Below are 15686 nucleotides of genomic sequence, written 5' to 3'. Positions count from 1 at the left end.
GGATTCCATTCGACTTCCGAGGTACGACTGTAAGGTGAAAAGAACATCTTAGTGGCTGAATTATTTGTTCCAACGGGATTGCACACACACACACACACACACACACACGTGTGTCTCTCACCCCATGTGTCCTCTTGCCTTTGTGGCCTTCTCTTATTCTTGTTGCTGGGAGCACAGAGGACACGAGCATCACCACAGCACAGGGTCACAGGGCTGCCTTGACAGCCTGTTGTCACAAAGCAACCAGGCAGCTAAACATTCTTGTGGCACCCAAAAGACCGTGCAGTTAGTTGGGGGCAGAGGCAGGAGCCTGGGGAATTGGCCTTCAGCTCACAAAACCAGCAGAATTGTTACAGGTAACAGATAACACCCATTCCACACTTGTAAAAAACTTTATCACTTAGTGTGGTAGCATCTACACTTTGGAACTCCCTGCTTATTGATATTAAACAGCTGCCTTCAAGGTATTCTTTTTGGTGCCCGCTAAAAACATTCTTGTTTAGACAAGCCTATCCAGAGACTTAGAAAACTGGTGTGAACTTTCACCCTACTATTTTTACTGTTTGCATACTATTTTGTATACCTGAAGGAGCGTCTCCACCCCCATCACTCAGGCTGGACATTAAGCTCCTCCTCCTCCGGAGGTCTTCTGCTTGTTCCCTCACTGTGAGAAGCAAAGGTGCAGGGAACCAGGCAGAGGGCCTCTCGGTGGTGGCACCCTCCCTGTGGAATGCCCTCCCTTCAGATGTCAAGGAGATAAAGAACTACACAACTTTTAGAAGACACCTGAAGGCAGCCCTGTATCGGTAGGCTTTTAACACTTGATGTTTTATCATGTTTTTATATATGCTGTAAACCCACCCAGAGTGGCTGGGGAAATCCAGCCAGATGGGCAGGGCTATAAATAATAAAATTGTTGTTGTTGTTGCTGCTGCTGCTGTGTTCTAAACTATTGTTGTAAATCTTTCTTGCTTTTCTTTCTTTATTTTTTTTGTAAACCTTTGAGGTTTTGCTTTTGCAATCAAGTGGTGTATAACTTTTATCTAATGAAACAAATGAATAAATTACTGTGCTCTGTTTTGCATCCTAGTCACTGCCTCGCTGCTCTCAAAAAAAACCCTACATTTGATTTTGTATGGTTGGGTGAAGCGTTGCACGTTTCAGAGGCGAGAAATTGAGGCGAGGTGGCTGCCTGGACAGGAAAGGCCCCATGCTCTGTGGAGATGGGCTTTCCTACACAGGGACACAACAAGAAGGGCTTTCTGCAGGATAAAGGACCCCACTTTGCGCCGGCTGGTCAGAGCGACACAACACACCTGAACATGCCCTGAGTCTACGGACAGGTCAGTTGCAGAATGCCAGCATCTCGCTGTTTCTAAACGATCCATCCTTTTACAATGCCTGGCGTCCATTCATCTCCTGGATGAGATGAGACGATCAATTGAGACAGCCGCCTCCGACCCACAGAAGCATCTGGAGAGACTTATTGGATTAGAGACTTTAATAGGTATCATAAACTTGTTCTAAGTAATGGTTCTAATTTTAAGCTGGTTACACTTTCCCCCCATCAATGATGGACTGGCTGCTAATGCTGTTGCTTATTGTATTTTAAATTATGTTTATTATATGTGAAAAAGCAATAAAATATAGTCTGAGAGGGTGGGGGCTGCTGGATCAGGCCAAATACTCCTTCAGTCCTGTTCTCACAGGGGCCAAGCAGATGCTCAGAGGAAGAGGGGAGATATGATCGCCGTTTCCAGATATCTGAAGGCTGCTGCATGGAAGAGGGAGCAAGATTGTTTTCTTCTGCTCTGGAGGGTAGGACTCAAGGCTTCAAGTTACAAGAAAGGAGATTGTGACTAAACATCAGGAAGAACTTTGCGGCAGTGAGAGCTGTTTGACAGTGGAACAGACTCCCACAGGAGGTTGTTGACTCCCCCTTCCTTGGAGGTTGGGTGGCCACCTGTCATGGATGCTTCAGTGGAGATTCCTGCATTGCAGGGGGTCGGAATTAGATTACCCTCAGGGTCCCTTCCAACTCTACCATATCTATGCTTCTATGATTTATTTACACACCATGTTGGTTAGCAGAAGGAGCTTTTTGCTACCAGCCCACAGAACTGGAAGCTGAGGCAAGCAAGCAGGGCACTCGCCCTTCTTCTGAAAGGAAATGCTCTGCATAAAGGGGGGGGGACCAGGAGAGCTGCTGGCCAGCAGCATTTGCAGCACTTTGCTTCCCAGATGTCCGGAGCCCTTCCAGCCACCCCACCCTCTGTACCACTTCATAAGCAGACAAGAGTCTCCAGGGGGGCAGGATTTCGTTTATTCAGAAAGTGCAAGTTGCTGGAGGTCCCACAGGAGGCAGAGGCAGCAGAGGCAGTGGGAGGGTTGAGGGCACCCTCCTTCTCTTCCCCAGGGGGGGTCTTTGCCACAAGTCCATAATCAAGCAACACACACACACACACACACACACACACACACAAGGCAGGGACCCTCTCTGTGCCAGCAGCCCAGCTGCCTGCACCCGGCGAGACTTTTGCAAGGCACCTGGCTCAGGCTGGCAGGAGGTTCGTGTGCCCCGGGAGCGGCACAGGGTGGCTGGAGGAGTCCTCTTTGTGCGGCAGTCGAGCAGGGCGACAGCATCTCCTGGGCACAGCCTCCCAGGTTGATCTGCTGGTTCAGGCTGAGGCGACAAAGCTGCATGAGCGACTGCCCTAAAGTCCCGCCGCAGGCACGGGAGGGTCCCAGCAGCCCTCTGGCAACCTTACTCTTCCGGGCATTTCAGGACCTCGTACTTCAGGTAGCCCACTCTGTCCACCTGGTAGCGTGGGGTCATTCGCCAGCAGAACGGTCCCCGGCAGAAGTGGTATTTTCCTGGGAGCGGGGAAGGAAATTGGGGAGGACGGTTACCAAAAGTGTGCCAACAACACCGGCAAAGGAGGCAATATGTCCAAGGCTACCCAAGGAGGGGCAGCTGGGAAGGGGAGGATCCCAAGGAAGAGACCGGAGATCCAGTCTCACACCTCCTGCACCTTTAATAAAGCCACGTGTGGCAGTGTCTAAACTTTGGAACTCCTTGCCTACTGAAATCAGGCAGGAGCCGCCTCTATGCTGTTTTCTGCACCTGCCCAGATGTTTAGAAAGTCAATGCAAGAGTTAATCTGTCTTTTAGACACTTGCTGTTTTAACTTTCCCAAAGTCATAAATATTACTGTTGGTTTTTTCTTATTGACAATGTCATTGGTTTATCTTCTTAAACCACTTTGAGGTTTCTTTTACAATCAAGCGGAGTTTAAATTTTATGAAAAATGAATAAACAGGCAGGGGGTCGAGGGGAAGCTCTGAATCTGACTGGGGTAAAAGGTAAAAAAGGTAAAGGATCCCTGGATGGTTAAGTCCAGTCAAAGGGGACTATGGGGTTGCGGCGCTCATCTCGCTTTCAGGCCAAGGGAGCTGGTGTTTGTCCACAGACAGCTTTCTGGGTCATGGGGCCAGCAGGACTAAACCACTTCTGGCGCAACAGGACACTGTGATGGAAACCAGAGCACATGAAAACCCTGTTTACCTTCCCACTGCAGTGGTACCTGTTTATCTACTTGCACTGGTGTGCTTTAGAACTGGTAGGTTGGCAGGAGCTGGGACAGAGCAATGGGAACTCACTCTGTAGTGCGGATTCGAACCGGCAACCTTTCAATTGGCAAGCCCAAGAGGTTCAGTGGTTTACACCACAGCGCCATCCGACTGGGGACAGAGTGCTCGGAGAGAGAGCCCTACCCTTCCCCCTACCCCCCCCCCAATGTTAATGGCACCCCCAGAGCTGATATTTACCTTTCGGAGTTAAACATACAGATATTTGCCATGGGCACCTCTATGCCTTCCACCACAGAACAAATAACACCTGGTGGGGAGCATGAATTTAACCCCCCTCCCCCCCAGTACCAGGATTCTGGTCCAATCCAGTCGCCCCCCACCTGCCCCATGGCTGCATACAGAAATCCCAGCATGGAGCCTCCAGCAGTTCGCCTTCTTTAGGCCTAGGCCAGCCTTTCTCAACCTGGGGTCCCCAGATGTTTTTGGCCTACAACTCCCATCATCCCTGACCACTGGTCCTGCTACCTAGGGATGATGGGAGTTGTAGGCCAAAAACATCTGGGGAGCCAAGGTTGAGAAAGGCTGGCCTAGAGCATTGATGGGGACCCAGAGGCTGAACCTTGGGCAGGGGCTCAGGTGAGCGGAGCAATTCCCATCCCCACCTGAAGAGGGAGCTCCTGCAAGGCCATTAAGGCCAGAGTCTCCATAAGGTCAAGAGAGACAGAGCATCTCAGCCTCTGAGCAGGGACACCAAGACACAGTCTGGGAATTGGGGCGTGTGTGTGTGTGTGTGTGTGTGTGTGTGTGTGTGTGTGTGTGTGAATTAGTCTTGAATCCCCTCCTGGCAGTGCTTCCCCCCCCCCAGATGCATTCTAAGCCCATGCTTGCCCTTCTGCACCCTCCTTACCTTTAAAGTGGAAGATATTCTCAGAGTCCAGTGGCACCCCAGGAAAGAGGCTGTCCGTGTAGTGAGGGGAGCCTTTATCCGCTCGCTCAGATTTCACATCCAGCCTGGAGGAGGAAAGCAAGACTGAGGAAGGCTTTCCCCATGGTCCACCCCAGGCCTCCTCCTCCTCCTCCTCCTCCTCCCCAGGCCCTCTTTGCAGGTCTGATCAGTGCTGGGATGGACACGGTGCCATTTCAGTCCTGACAACACGGGGGCCAGGATGATGCCTGATGCCTCAAGGATGACCCATGTTGAGGCCAGTAATGTGCCTTCCCTGTTTGTCGCTGGCTTTGGAGATGATTGATTCAGTGGCCGGAAGATGGGTGCTGTGGAGGACCACTTGTCGGGTGGGGCCGCTCATGCCATGGGGGCAGCTATGGGGCAGGCAGTTTGCCCTTCTCCATGTTCTGGGCCTGGCAGAGCGGCAAACAGCTCTTGTGCCCATCAAGTGAGAGCTGAGAACTTGGGCCAATTCTTCCTTGGCAAGTCAAACTGCAGGACTGATGGTCCTGGAGAGGGAGGGGGTGGCCTCTCTCTGATGATCAGGGGTCTGGAGGAGACCTTATGAGGAAGAGTGGAGGGGGAGTTGGGGGAGTTAAGCCCAGGGAAGAGGACTCTGAGAGCTGATAGGACAGCCGTCTTCAGGGAGCCCAAGGGCTGTTGCATCATGGAAGAGGGAGCAAGCTTGTTTCTCCTGCTCCAGAAAGTACAACTTGAAGAAATGGATTCAAATGACAAGAAAGGAGATTCCCACTAAACATTAGGATGCACTTTCTGAGGTCAAGAGCTGTGATTCCTGCATTGCAGGGGGCTGAACTAGATGACCTTTGGGGGACCTTCCCATTCCAGGTTCTCCACCAGCCTCTGCTGTTCTCTTATCCTGGCCCACTGCGACCAGGACTACATCCCCAATGGGAGGGAGAGATCTGACCAGGTGCCCTCCTTCTGCTTTATCTCCCCTTCCTTCTCTGCCCCCCAGGATCCTTGGTACCTCCAGAAGTGCTCCCCACTGAAGACAAGGATTTTGCCCGGCTTCTCCTGCAGGGCCCCCACAATCTTTGGCACGTCACTCGGGATGCCCAGCTTGTCGATGTTCCGCGGGTCCCAAGACTCTCGTCCCCTGGTACACCCAGAAGCGACGACCTGCAGAGGAGAAACAGCTTTTGCAACTTTCCTTGTTCACCCCACCCCCCAAGGAGGTGTCCATCCCATGGATCTGTGGGAGGAGCTGCAGCCCCATCACAGATGCCAGGTTGGCTAGAGAGTCCCAGGCAGGAAGGAGAACAAGAGAGAGACTTGATCTCTGCTTCTTCCTGTCACTGCACACTCTTTTTCCGACCTGCGATGGGGGGAGACATTTCTTTGTTCTCTCCACGGGTGTTTGCAATGTTTAAGTATTATTGCCAGTCTGATTTTCATCACTGTACCTGCTGGATCCTGGCAAGACCTTGATGTGCGTAAATCTCACCTTTTTATTGTTTACTTATTTGTCTGAAAGTGATTTCTTTGTTAAGAGGGGAAAATAAAAAGGGAGGAGATAATCTGAGTCTGCCTAAAGCACCCTTGGATATTATCATTATTCTGGAAGATTACGCAACCTTGTCCTTATAGCTTCCAGAGATAAGCTGCACACGGGTGGTGATTTTAGCTCTGCTGAAATAGATATTTGCATTCTCACACAAGGTGAGAAAGAGGAAGGATCATTCCTAGATAAAATATACTTTCCCAGTCATCTACCTGTAAATCCATCCAACAGGACCCTCAGACTCATCCTACTAACAGGAATCTGGAGTCAGGTGAGAAGAGGCCCAACAATCAAGAGCTTTTGAGGTGTCCCTTGTGGGGGCAGCCTCTTGGGGGACTCAGGGCCAGCAGAGAAGTGAGGGGAGCCACAGTGCTGCTTCCGCTCTCTGCACAGGTAAATCACCCACACATCACATTTTGAGCATGGAGCTATGCAGATTAATAATAATAATAATAATATTTATAACCCGCCCATCTGGGCGGCTCCCAATAGAATATTAACAACACGATAAATACATCAAACATTTAAAACTTCCCTAAACAGGGATGCCTCCAGATGTCTTCTAAAAGTCAGATAATCTGATGGGAGGGTGTTCCACAGGGCAGGCGCCACCACCGAGAAGGCCCTCTGCCTGGTTCCCTGCAACTTCACTTCTCACAGGGAGGGAACCGCCAGAAGGCCCTTGGTGCTGGACCTCTGTGTCCGGGCTGAATGATGGGGATGGAAACGCTCCTTCAGGTAAACTGGGCCTTTGAGGCCATTTAGGGCTTTAAAGGTCAGCACCAACACTTTGAATTGTGCTGAGAAACGTCCCAGGAGCCAATGTGGGTCTTTCAGGACTGGTGTTTATAGCTAGTGTGGACTCATATGCCATCCCACCGCCCAAAATCTTCTTTGCCCTTCATTTTTGATCCACTTCCATGCACAGCCATGCTGGTCCCCCAGAGCAGGCGTGGGGTGTGGAGCTGGCAGAAGCCACTCACCGGAGAAGAAGTAAGTTTTCTTCGTCTGTGCGTCCTGGATAGCAGCATCGATCACATCTGGGAGGGCTGGCCAGCTGTCCTGGATGCGGAGTGGGCCCACAATGGCCCCCGTGCCTGACACTGGCTTCTTCCAGTATTGCCTGGGAAGGAGGGAGAGGTCTCTGTGAGCAGGGGCTCAGCCCTCCCCGGCTGAGTTTGGAAAGGTGCCGAGGGGCACAGAGCCCGTGTGTCCCCCTCTGAGGGCTCACACAGCCCTTTGCCCCATTCCAGCCCCTCCACTGCCCTCCTCCTCCTGCCACTCACCCGTCCTTGAAGAGGTGCAGTTCCTTCTTGATCTCGCTCACCCCGTCAAACTGAGGGATTTTGCAAGCATCTCCTGAGCGGCCCACGGGGGTGGTCTCCATGACAGTGGTGGCCTCTGTGACTGGGGGGGTCTCCGTGACATCCTCGTCCGTGCTGGAGCCTTCATCATCGTATTCCTCGGTGGTTTGGTCAGGGTCCTCGGGGCTTTGAGTCGTAGGGAGGGTGCCCACCGTGGGTTGCACATCTGACCCTCTGCCTAGAATTGGGAAGGGCAAAGCGTTTTCAAGGGCATGTACCCATCGGAAAGACCACGAGAGCCCAGATGCCAGGGTGACGGGCAGGGGAACGTCAGGCCACAACAGGCACCCAGGTGTCCCAGACAGATCTCGTATAGTTTATTGATTGCATTATTTAGGGTTGCCATAATTTGAAGAGCAAAAAAGAGGACTCTGTGACAGCCATTCAAAGCAAGCAAATGCAATTTGTCTCAAATTTTAACCCCTGAAAAAGAGGGCATGTCCTGGAAAAAGAGGACACATGGCAACCCTACATTTGTTATTATATATATCTTATTACAGTATATGTTTTCTTATTTATCCACCATTCCTCCCAACCTCCAAGAAGAGGAGCTGCTAAGGGGGAGCTATGGGGCACAGGAAGGCTTTTCCTCCATATATTCTGGCCCCCTCCTGCCCACAGTGCTGTGGCGGGTGGCTGAGCAGGGGACCCCCAGCTAAAGCCGCCCCAGCATGCCACTCACCATAGAGGGACTGGATCCCAGCCACGTCATCAGAGTGCAGGTGGAAATCGGCCAGGTAGGTGTACATGGGGTACATCAGGGCCTCCCGCACATCGGAATGCTCCAGGCCCAGTGAATGCCCAAACTCGTGTGCAGCGACCAGGAAGATGCTGTACCCTGGAAGGCAGGAAGGAAGGAGATGCCGGGTGGGGGCTCTGCCTCTTCCTCCTCACCTCTCTGCCCCCACCAGGAGGAGAAGGAGCAGGTCCCCTGATTTCCCCCCCCCATTTGGCCCAGCATCAGAACCACCCGCACCCTCCCACAGGGAACAAGATGCTGGACCCGAAGGTGGCAGGGCTCTGTCTCTCTCCAGGTTGGCTCATGCGCCAGAGTTTCAGGGGGTACCTTTGTCGGGGCAGAGGCCCCACTTCCTGTCGATGTCGTAGTTGCTGGTGGTGGCGCACCAGAGTCGCCCATCCTCGCGCCCCTCGGAGGTGCAGCTGCTGTAGCTCTTGTCCAGGAAGGTGAAGGGGAAGGCGCAGGGCTCGCCCTGGGAGTTCCCGCCAATCACGGCTGTGTCTGCAGGGAGGCGGGCGGTGAGCGTTCTGCCCAGCAGGGATCCCTTCTCCCCACCCAACTCCCAGGGGGCTTCCCACACAGCACCAGCCCAGGAGCAGCACACCAGCTGAGCATGGCAAGAGGGCAAGCAGTCCGCAGTGGGGCAGGGAGGAACCGTTCTCTGGCTGGCATGGTTGCCTTCCTTCTCTATGGCAGGAAGGGACCCATAGGCAGACCCACAGCTCAGCCCCAAGGGCAGCTGGTCCCGGGTTCAAGCCATTTTGCCAGCCCTGCACCCAGATGGGCTGGGTATAAATAATAAAGTTGTCGTTATTATTATTATTGTTATTATTATTAGAGTTCAGTGTGACCCGCATGGCCTCCTGGGATATGGGCCTAGCAGCTCCAGGACCCATCAGGGCCAAGGTTGTGACTTCTGCCTTCGACGAGATGACCTGTGGGGTCCCTGTCCACTTATAGGAGCCTGTGGCTCTTTAGCTGCGATTGCTGCAAAAACATTCCTCTTCTTCCAGGCCCTTGGCTAATGAAACAACCTACTGGTGTGTTTGTGTGTTCTTGTTCTTCTTTCTGTTTCTGTTTGTTACAATGTTAGGCATTTCCCCCTTTTTATATTGTAAACTGCCTTGTGATATTCGGATGAAGGGCAGTATAGAAATTTAATGAATGAAGAAATGACACAATTTAGCTGTGGTTCTTGCGTTGCAGGGGGCTGGACAAGTTGACCTTCTGGGTCCCTTCTACAGCCCTATGAGTCTTATTATTCTTTAGCTGTGGTTTCTGCCTTGCAGGGGGCTGGACTAGATGAGCCTAGGGGGTCTCTTTCAACACTTCTGTGATTCTCAGCTCTGCAAGAAAGAGTGCCTCTGAGCGCATCCAGAGTGCTTTCCCCTAACCAGTGAGCCCCCTGCCCTTAGGGACTAGTGATGGGTATGTACAGACAGATCCAGCCCCTGGCACCCTTCTTGAAATGAAACTGCCTGTACCTCTGTTGGGGCAGAATCCGTACTTCTTGTCGCGGTCGAAGCTCTCCGTGGTGGCGCACCAGCGGTACCCATCGCTGCGCCCCTCGGTGGTGCAGCTGTCGTAGGACTTGCCCAGGAAGGTGAAGGGGAAGACACACTTCTCCCCGTCCGCGTTGCCTCCGTAGGTGAAGAGCACTAGGCAGAGCCAGGGAGAAAGGAGCCTCTTGAGCTGGCCAGGCTGGAGGAGGAGTGGCAGGCTGACATTTGGGGAGGCCTGTTACGGGGGGGGGGGGGGCCTTTGCAAGCAGCAATGAGGTCTTCAGAGCAAGAACTCTCATAGCTAGAAACCGGAAAGGAGATGTAACCCCAACTAAACTGGAGTGGCAATCGAAACCATTAGAGTTTGCAGAATTAGCAAGGACGACGGAAAAATTAAGGGATCGGACTGAACAAACATTTATGAGGGAATGGGACGTGAATTAGAATGTATCTCAAGGGGCACTGCAAAAACCTGAACTCGTTGGCAGGCCTGGAGTGACATCTGTGGGGAAGCAGGGAATCGTAGAAACTTAAGAGAACTAAGGCGTATTATCATTGATAAAGATAAGTGTGAAAAACCAAAAATACCGGTACTAAGGACCCATGATGGGAAGTCACGATAGAAGGTATGTACATTATTATGAAACTGTTATATCTTTTTGTAATGTGTTAAAAAAAACTGTTGGCTGTTTTCTTTTTGGAATTGATAAAGCATATATATATATGAGAGAAACACGGTTGTCTTCTTCTTCAATGGAGTTGTTTACAACAACCTTTACAGCCTCTGTGCTGCTGACTCTCAAGCATTGTTGAAATACATGCCACACACAAAATTAATCAAGTTGACCTGAGCGACTCCAGTTGGGTCTACTAAACCCACACTTTTCCAAGCAACGTGGAGTAAAGTCTCTCCTGGGGCCCCTCTGGGATTAGGGGCCCTGCAGCTTCATTCGCTTCATAGCAGATCCGCCCTTGGGGGGGCTCCAGCCAGCCCCTCTCACTCCTCCCCCCCCCTTTCCCTTTCCCACTCACATTCACTGGGGCAGAATCCGTACTTCTTGTCCCGGTCGAAGTTGGGGGTGGTGGAGCACCAGGGCAAGTTGTCCTTGCGTCCCTCGGTGGTGCAAGTGGAGTAGGACTGGCCCTCAAAGGTGAAGGGGAAGTGGCAGTTGGCTCCGTTGGCGTTCCCAAAACGGGTCTTCACCACTGCGAGGGGAGAAGCGGGTCAGGACAGGGCAAGTCACCACGAGATACAACAGCATATACAAACCACCACGGCATTCATACAGTATAGAAATTCACGAATTTGTATTACGTATATATATTATGCAATCTCAGAGTTGTCGTGGGTTCGAGTCCCACGTTAGCCAAAAGATTCCTGCATTTGCAGGGGGTTGGAGCCCTCGTGGCCCCTTCCCACTCAGTTCTGTGATTCAACCAGGAAGAGTGGAATACAAATTTAATAAATGGCTTGAAATGAACAGCCTGGAGGGGGCAGCCACAAGGGGGGTTAAGCAGGGATCCGATGGCCATTGGTCAGGGATCCTTTGACTGGGACTCCTGCACTTCAGGGGGTTGCCCCGGGGGTCCCCTTCCAACCCAACAATTCTATGTGGGGACGAGGGGAAAGCAGCGGCCCACTCACCAACGCCTGTGCCCAGGGTCCAGAACTCGTCGTCGTCAAAGTGGGCATCCCCACTGTAGCGATCCTTGCCAGGAGGGAAGGCGTGCGCCAGGAGACCGTCCTTGCCGTCAAAGGGATAGCCGTCCCCGTGCTCTGAGTGCGGGGGGAGACAGGCAAATCCGTGATGGGAAGTCCGAGGCTCAGGACAGGCAAGGGGTCCAAGTGCCCTCCCTGAGGAGGCAGCTTCTGGGGTTCCCACCAGGACCCCCGCAGGCACCGCCCTACGGGGAACCGGCGTCCTTGGCTGCTCCCTGCCCCCCCAGCTCCTCCCAGGGGCTCCCTTCCCCTCTCCGAGGCTCACCTTCCGTCCCGAACATAATGAGGATGTCGACGTCCCCGCTCTCCCGGCGCGTGAAGGTGAGGGGGGTCACGTCGCTCCACACTTTGAAGGCCCTCGCAAAGGCGTCTTCGATGATGGAGGAGTCCAAGTCAGGCGAGTAGTTCTGCACCCTGGGGAAGGCGGAGCAAAGTCAGGACCCACGGCCGCCAAGGGGAAGCCACGGCGTTGCAGGAGGGCTGGGGGTCCCAAACTCCCGCCCCCCCCCGTTCCATAAACTCCTCCCCAGCGCCCCCTACCTACCCTAGAAGTGTGCATGCACACGAAAGCTCATACCAAGAACAAGTTTAGTTGGTCTCTAAGGTGCTACTGGAAGGAATTGTTTTATTTTTGTTGTTGTTGTTTTGACTATGGCAGACCAACACAGCTACCTACCTGTATTCAGAGCCCCCTACCTACCCTATTTTCAGAACAGCAATTTGCATGACTCACGAAAGGTGTGTGTGTGTGTGTGTTTTGTTTGTTTTTAGAAGGCATCTTAAGGCAGCCCTGTTTAGGGAAGCTTTTAATATCTGATGAATTATTGTATTTTAATATTGTGTTGGAAGCCGACCAGAGTGGCTGGGGAGGCCCAGCCAGATGGGTGGGGTATAAATATATTATTATTATTATTATTATTATTATTATTATTATTATTATTATTATTTTATGTTGTGTATCTTGTGATTTTATACTGTCAACCGCCCTGTGATCTTCGGAGGAAGGGCGGTGCATAAATTTAATCGATAAACAAATAACACAATCGGATTCAAAACGGAAGCGTTTAATTGCACATTGGTTCAAAATGTTCACAACATTTGTCCGAAACCAGTTAAAACTTTTGAGCTCCACTGCTGAGGAACTTAATCCAGCCACACCAGCTTCCAAGGGTGCCAAGTGGAATAATCTATTGGGTGAGGGAAGGTAAGCCCCGCCCCACATAACCAATCACAAGACGCGGCGCAGGCACACCCTAGGAATGGCAGGTATTTTATTGGGGGGGGGGCTAGGAGTTGGCTCCTAGGTCCGCTTCTCGAAGTCTGGTCGACATTTGCACCTCCAGCGCCCCCCTGCCCCCCCTCTGCCTCTTAGCGACCCCCTGGGGAACCCCGCTCTCACTTTGGGAACCAGGGAACGAGGGCGGCCCCCGTCCCTTTCTTGCACAGGCTGAGCTCCTCCAGAGACGAGGCAAACGCTGAGTTCCGGCTCGGATCTGCGCCCTCCCTCCTCATCCTGCTGCTGCTCCCCGCCAGCCATTGGAAGAGGGACCCGACTTGCCTCTGCTCTCCTTCTGTGCTGAGAAAACTAGCCGGGGGGGGGGGAGCGGTCCCCCCCGGGACTCACCGGTAGGTGATGTCATTGTGGTCCCACTTGAGGTTTCCCTCGAAAGTCTGGAAGGTGCCCAGATCCGGCACCCCGCAGCGAGGAGCCCGGATGGCTTCCATGGTGGGGGCGTCCAGCCGCCCAGTCTCCGGCAGGCCGAGGCGCTTCTGCATCTTCTTGAGGGCAGAGTCCAGGGTGACCTGGCCGCCGCTGGACCCCGAGCTGGGGTCTTGCAAGTACCCGAAGCGTTGGAGGTAGCGCTGGGGGAGAAGGAAGGAAAGAGCTGTGAGCTGAGATTGTCTCGGAGCAGAGAGAGAGAGAGAGAGAGAGAGAGAGAGAGAGAGAGAGAGAGAGGGAGGGAGGAGGCACACACCCAAAAACAGCCAAGAGCCTGGGGCGACTTCTTAGAATCACAGAATTATAGACTTGTAGGCTTGGGAGGGACCTCCAGGGCTCATCTAGTCCAACCCCCTGCAATGCAGCAATCACGGCTACTCTGTATCTGTTTATATCGAACTCATCCACTTCTAGCAGGCCGCGTGGATCTCTTTCCCACTGGAGATGCTCAATGAGCAGAGCATTGCTAGAAAATTCCCTTGGTGAGGGAAGAGGCTGCTGCTGCTGCTGAGCTTGTGTGAATGGGTCACCCAAGGAACAGGCTTGCGACCAGCATCAAGATTCGTCTTAGTTAATAGTGATTTATTTAAAACATTTTCCACAGCAGTCTGCAACAAGGTGGCTCACGATGGCTCTGTCTTAGCCTGGACGTTGCCAATTAAAACTGCTCTCTCCCCAGACGCACACCTGCATATCTTTGGGCATCCTGAGGACGATTGGAAGTGGGCTGTGGCCCAGGAAAAGTTCCTTCTGCCACCCTGTATCTACTTGCCTCCTAGGTCCCACGACACCCTTTGCCGTTTCTGCTGCAGCAAGCCGGTTGGCACAGCAGCTTCCCCTCTGGGATCAGCCGCCTCCCTGCAGGGGTTCATTTGTGTGTGAAGAAGACCCTCCCAGTAAGAAGGAGCTGCCCTTGCTGGGAGCAGTGGGGAGGGTGCTCAAGGATCACCTCCCCTGCCTAGGTTGCTCACTGCCACCCCCCACCCCACCCATATGCTGCATCAAACACAGAGCTCTCATATTCCCACCTCCCCTCCAGGCACAGAACTGTGGAGTTGGAGTTGGAAGGGACCCCGAGGGTCATCTAGCCCAACCCCCCTGCAATGCAGGAGTCACAGCTACCTTCACATTTACTTTGCAGCTAGCTGTCCTCTGGAACCTCTAAAAACTCCATTTGGTGAGCCACTGGCAGGTGACTCAGAGAAACCCCATTACAGTGGTACCTCGGGTTACAGACTCCGCTAACCCAGAAATAATACCTCGGGTTAAGAACTTTGCTTCAGGATGAGAACAGAAATCGGGCAGGGGCGGCGCAGCGGCAGTGGGAGGCCCCATTAGCTAAAGTGGTGCTTCAGGTTAAGAACAGTTTCAGGTTAAGAATGGACCTCCGGAACGAATTAAGTTCTTAAACCGAGGTACCACTGTACTGATAAAGAAAGAGGAACTGGGTGCAGGTGCCCAGATGCATGAAAGTTTGCTTAAAACTACCAGGGATTACACACACACACACACACGGATCCAGATGGCCTCCTCCTCATCTCCTTTCCCCATCATATTCCCACATGATGCACCTAGCCAGACTGGTCCTGAGCCTCATTTCTCTGCATCCCGCCAGCCCCATGGTCTCACCAAGACTAGTCCATCTATCTCTTGGCCAGGGGAGGAGGGCAGGAATGCCTCATAAGGATCACAGAATTGCAGAGCTGAAAGGGGTCCTGAGGGTCATCTGTTCCAACCCCCTGCAATGCAGGAATCTTATGCCCAACGTGGGGCTCGAACCCACAACCCTCAGATTAAGAGTCTGATGCTCTGAAAACTGAACTCTCCCCCTCTCTCAGTTAGATCAGACCATCTAGTCCAGGCAGCATCCCTTGGCCAACCAGATGCCTGTCGGAAACCTGCAGGCAGGATTTGAGCACAAGAGCAGAATTCTCCCCTCCTGCAGTTTCCAGCAACTGCTGCCCTAATTGCCCCAACCCAGAGACTCAGCCTAGGAGATCCCACTCCCAGGAAGCTCAAGAACTTACAGATGCCAGCTCTCGGTCCGAAGCGTTCCTGACCACATCCCCAGGGAAGGAGATGACCAGGGGGCCCTTGTCCTGGAGCGGAGCAGCCCAGCTGCAATGCAGGGACATCATCAGGAGCCCAAAGAGGGACGGAGCCAGGAAGGACCCCATGGCCAGTCAGCTGGGCGAGGAACTCTCTCTCTTTCTCTGTGTCTGCCTGCCTGCCCCTGTTCTCTGCCTCTGGCGACTTCTGCAGCAGAGAGCCCTGCCTGGGCCATTTATATTCTGCAATATGGCGGGGGGGGGAGCAGAGAGAGGAAGGGGGTGAGTCACCTTCTGCCCCAAGAGTCACTCACTCTTTTCTGGGCAGAGGAGGAAATGCAAAGCCAGGTCCCTGGTGAGGGGGGGGGAAAGGGTTGCCACTTCCTGGGGTGTCTCAACAGTTTGTTTACTAAGCCCACAGGAAATGTGAAATCCATTGAGGAAAAGCAATGTGGTTTCTGGGGTGGGCAAGGAAATGTCTGGAAGGTGCCTATCATTTGGGAGGGTGGGGGGCATGTGCCCTCCCTCACC

General features: G+C 52.9%; 1 protein-coding gene across 1 annotated transcript; it reads right to left on the bottom strand.

Annotated features, from left to right (window-relative positions):
- Positions 1-2307: 2307 nt before the first annotated feature.
- On the bottom strand, positions 2308-15328 carry MMP9 (matrix metallopeptidase 9). The gene is given in 15 exon segments (XM_033153930.1): positions 2308-2874; positions 4499-4602; positions 5529-5589; positions 5592-5649; positions 5652-5680; positions 7046-7185; positions 7349-7604; positions 8109-8264; positions 8493-8666; positions 9650-9823; positions 10700-10873; positions 11313-11444; positions 11653-11801; positions 13012-13250; positions 15135-15328. Coding segments are annotated over 15 exon segments (2106 nt in total). The 5' UTR covers positions 15285-15328; the 3' UTR covers positions 2308-2764.
- Positions 15329-15686: the final 358 nt, after the last annotated feature.

Source organism: Lacerta agilis, chromosome 6 (assembly GCF_009819535.1).
Source record: "Lacerta agilis isolate rLacAgi1 chromosome 6, rLacAgi1.pri, whole genome shotgun sequence".
NCBI classification, from domain to species: Eukaryota; Metazoa; Chordata; class Lepidosauria; order Squamata; family Lacertidae; genus Lacerta; species Lacerta agilis.
Note: the sequence above shows the minus strand (reverse complement) of the source record. Positions and strands in the feature narration are given on the sequence as shown.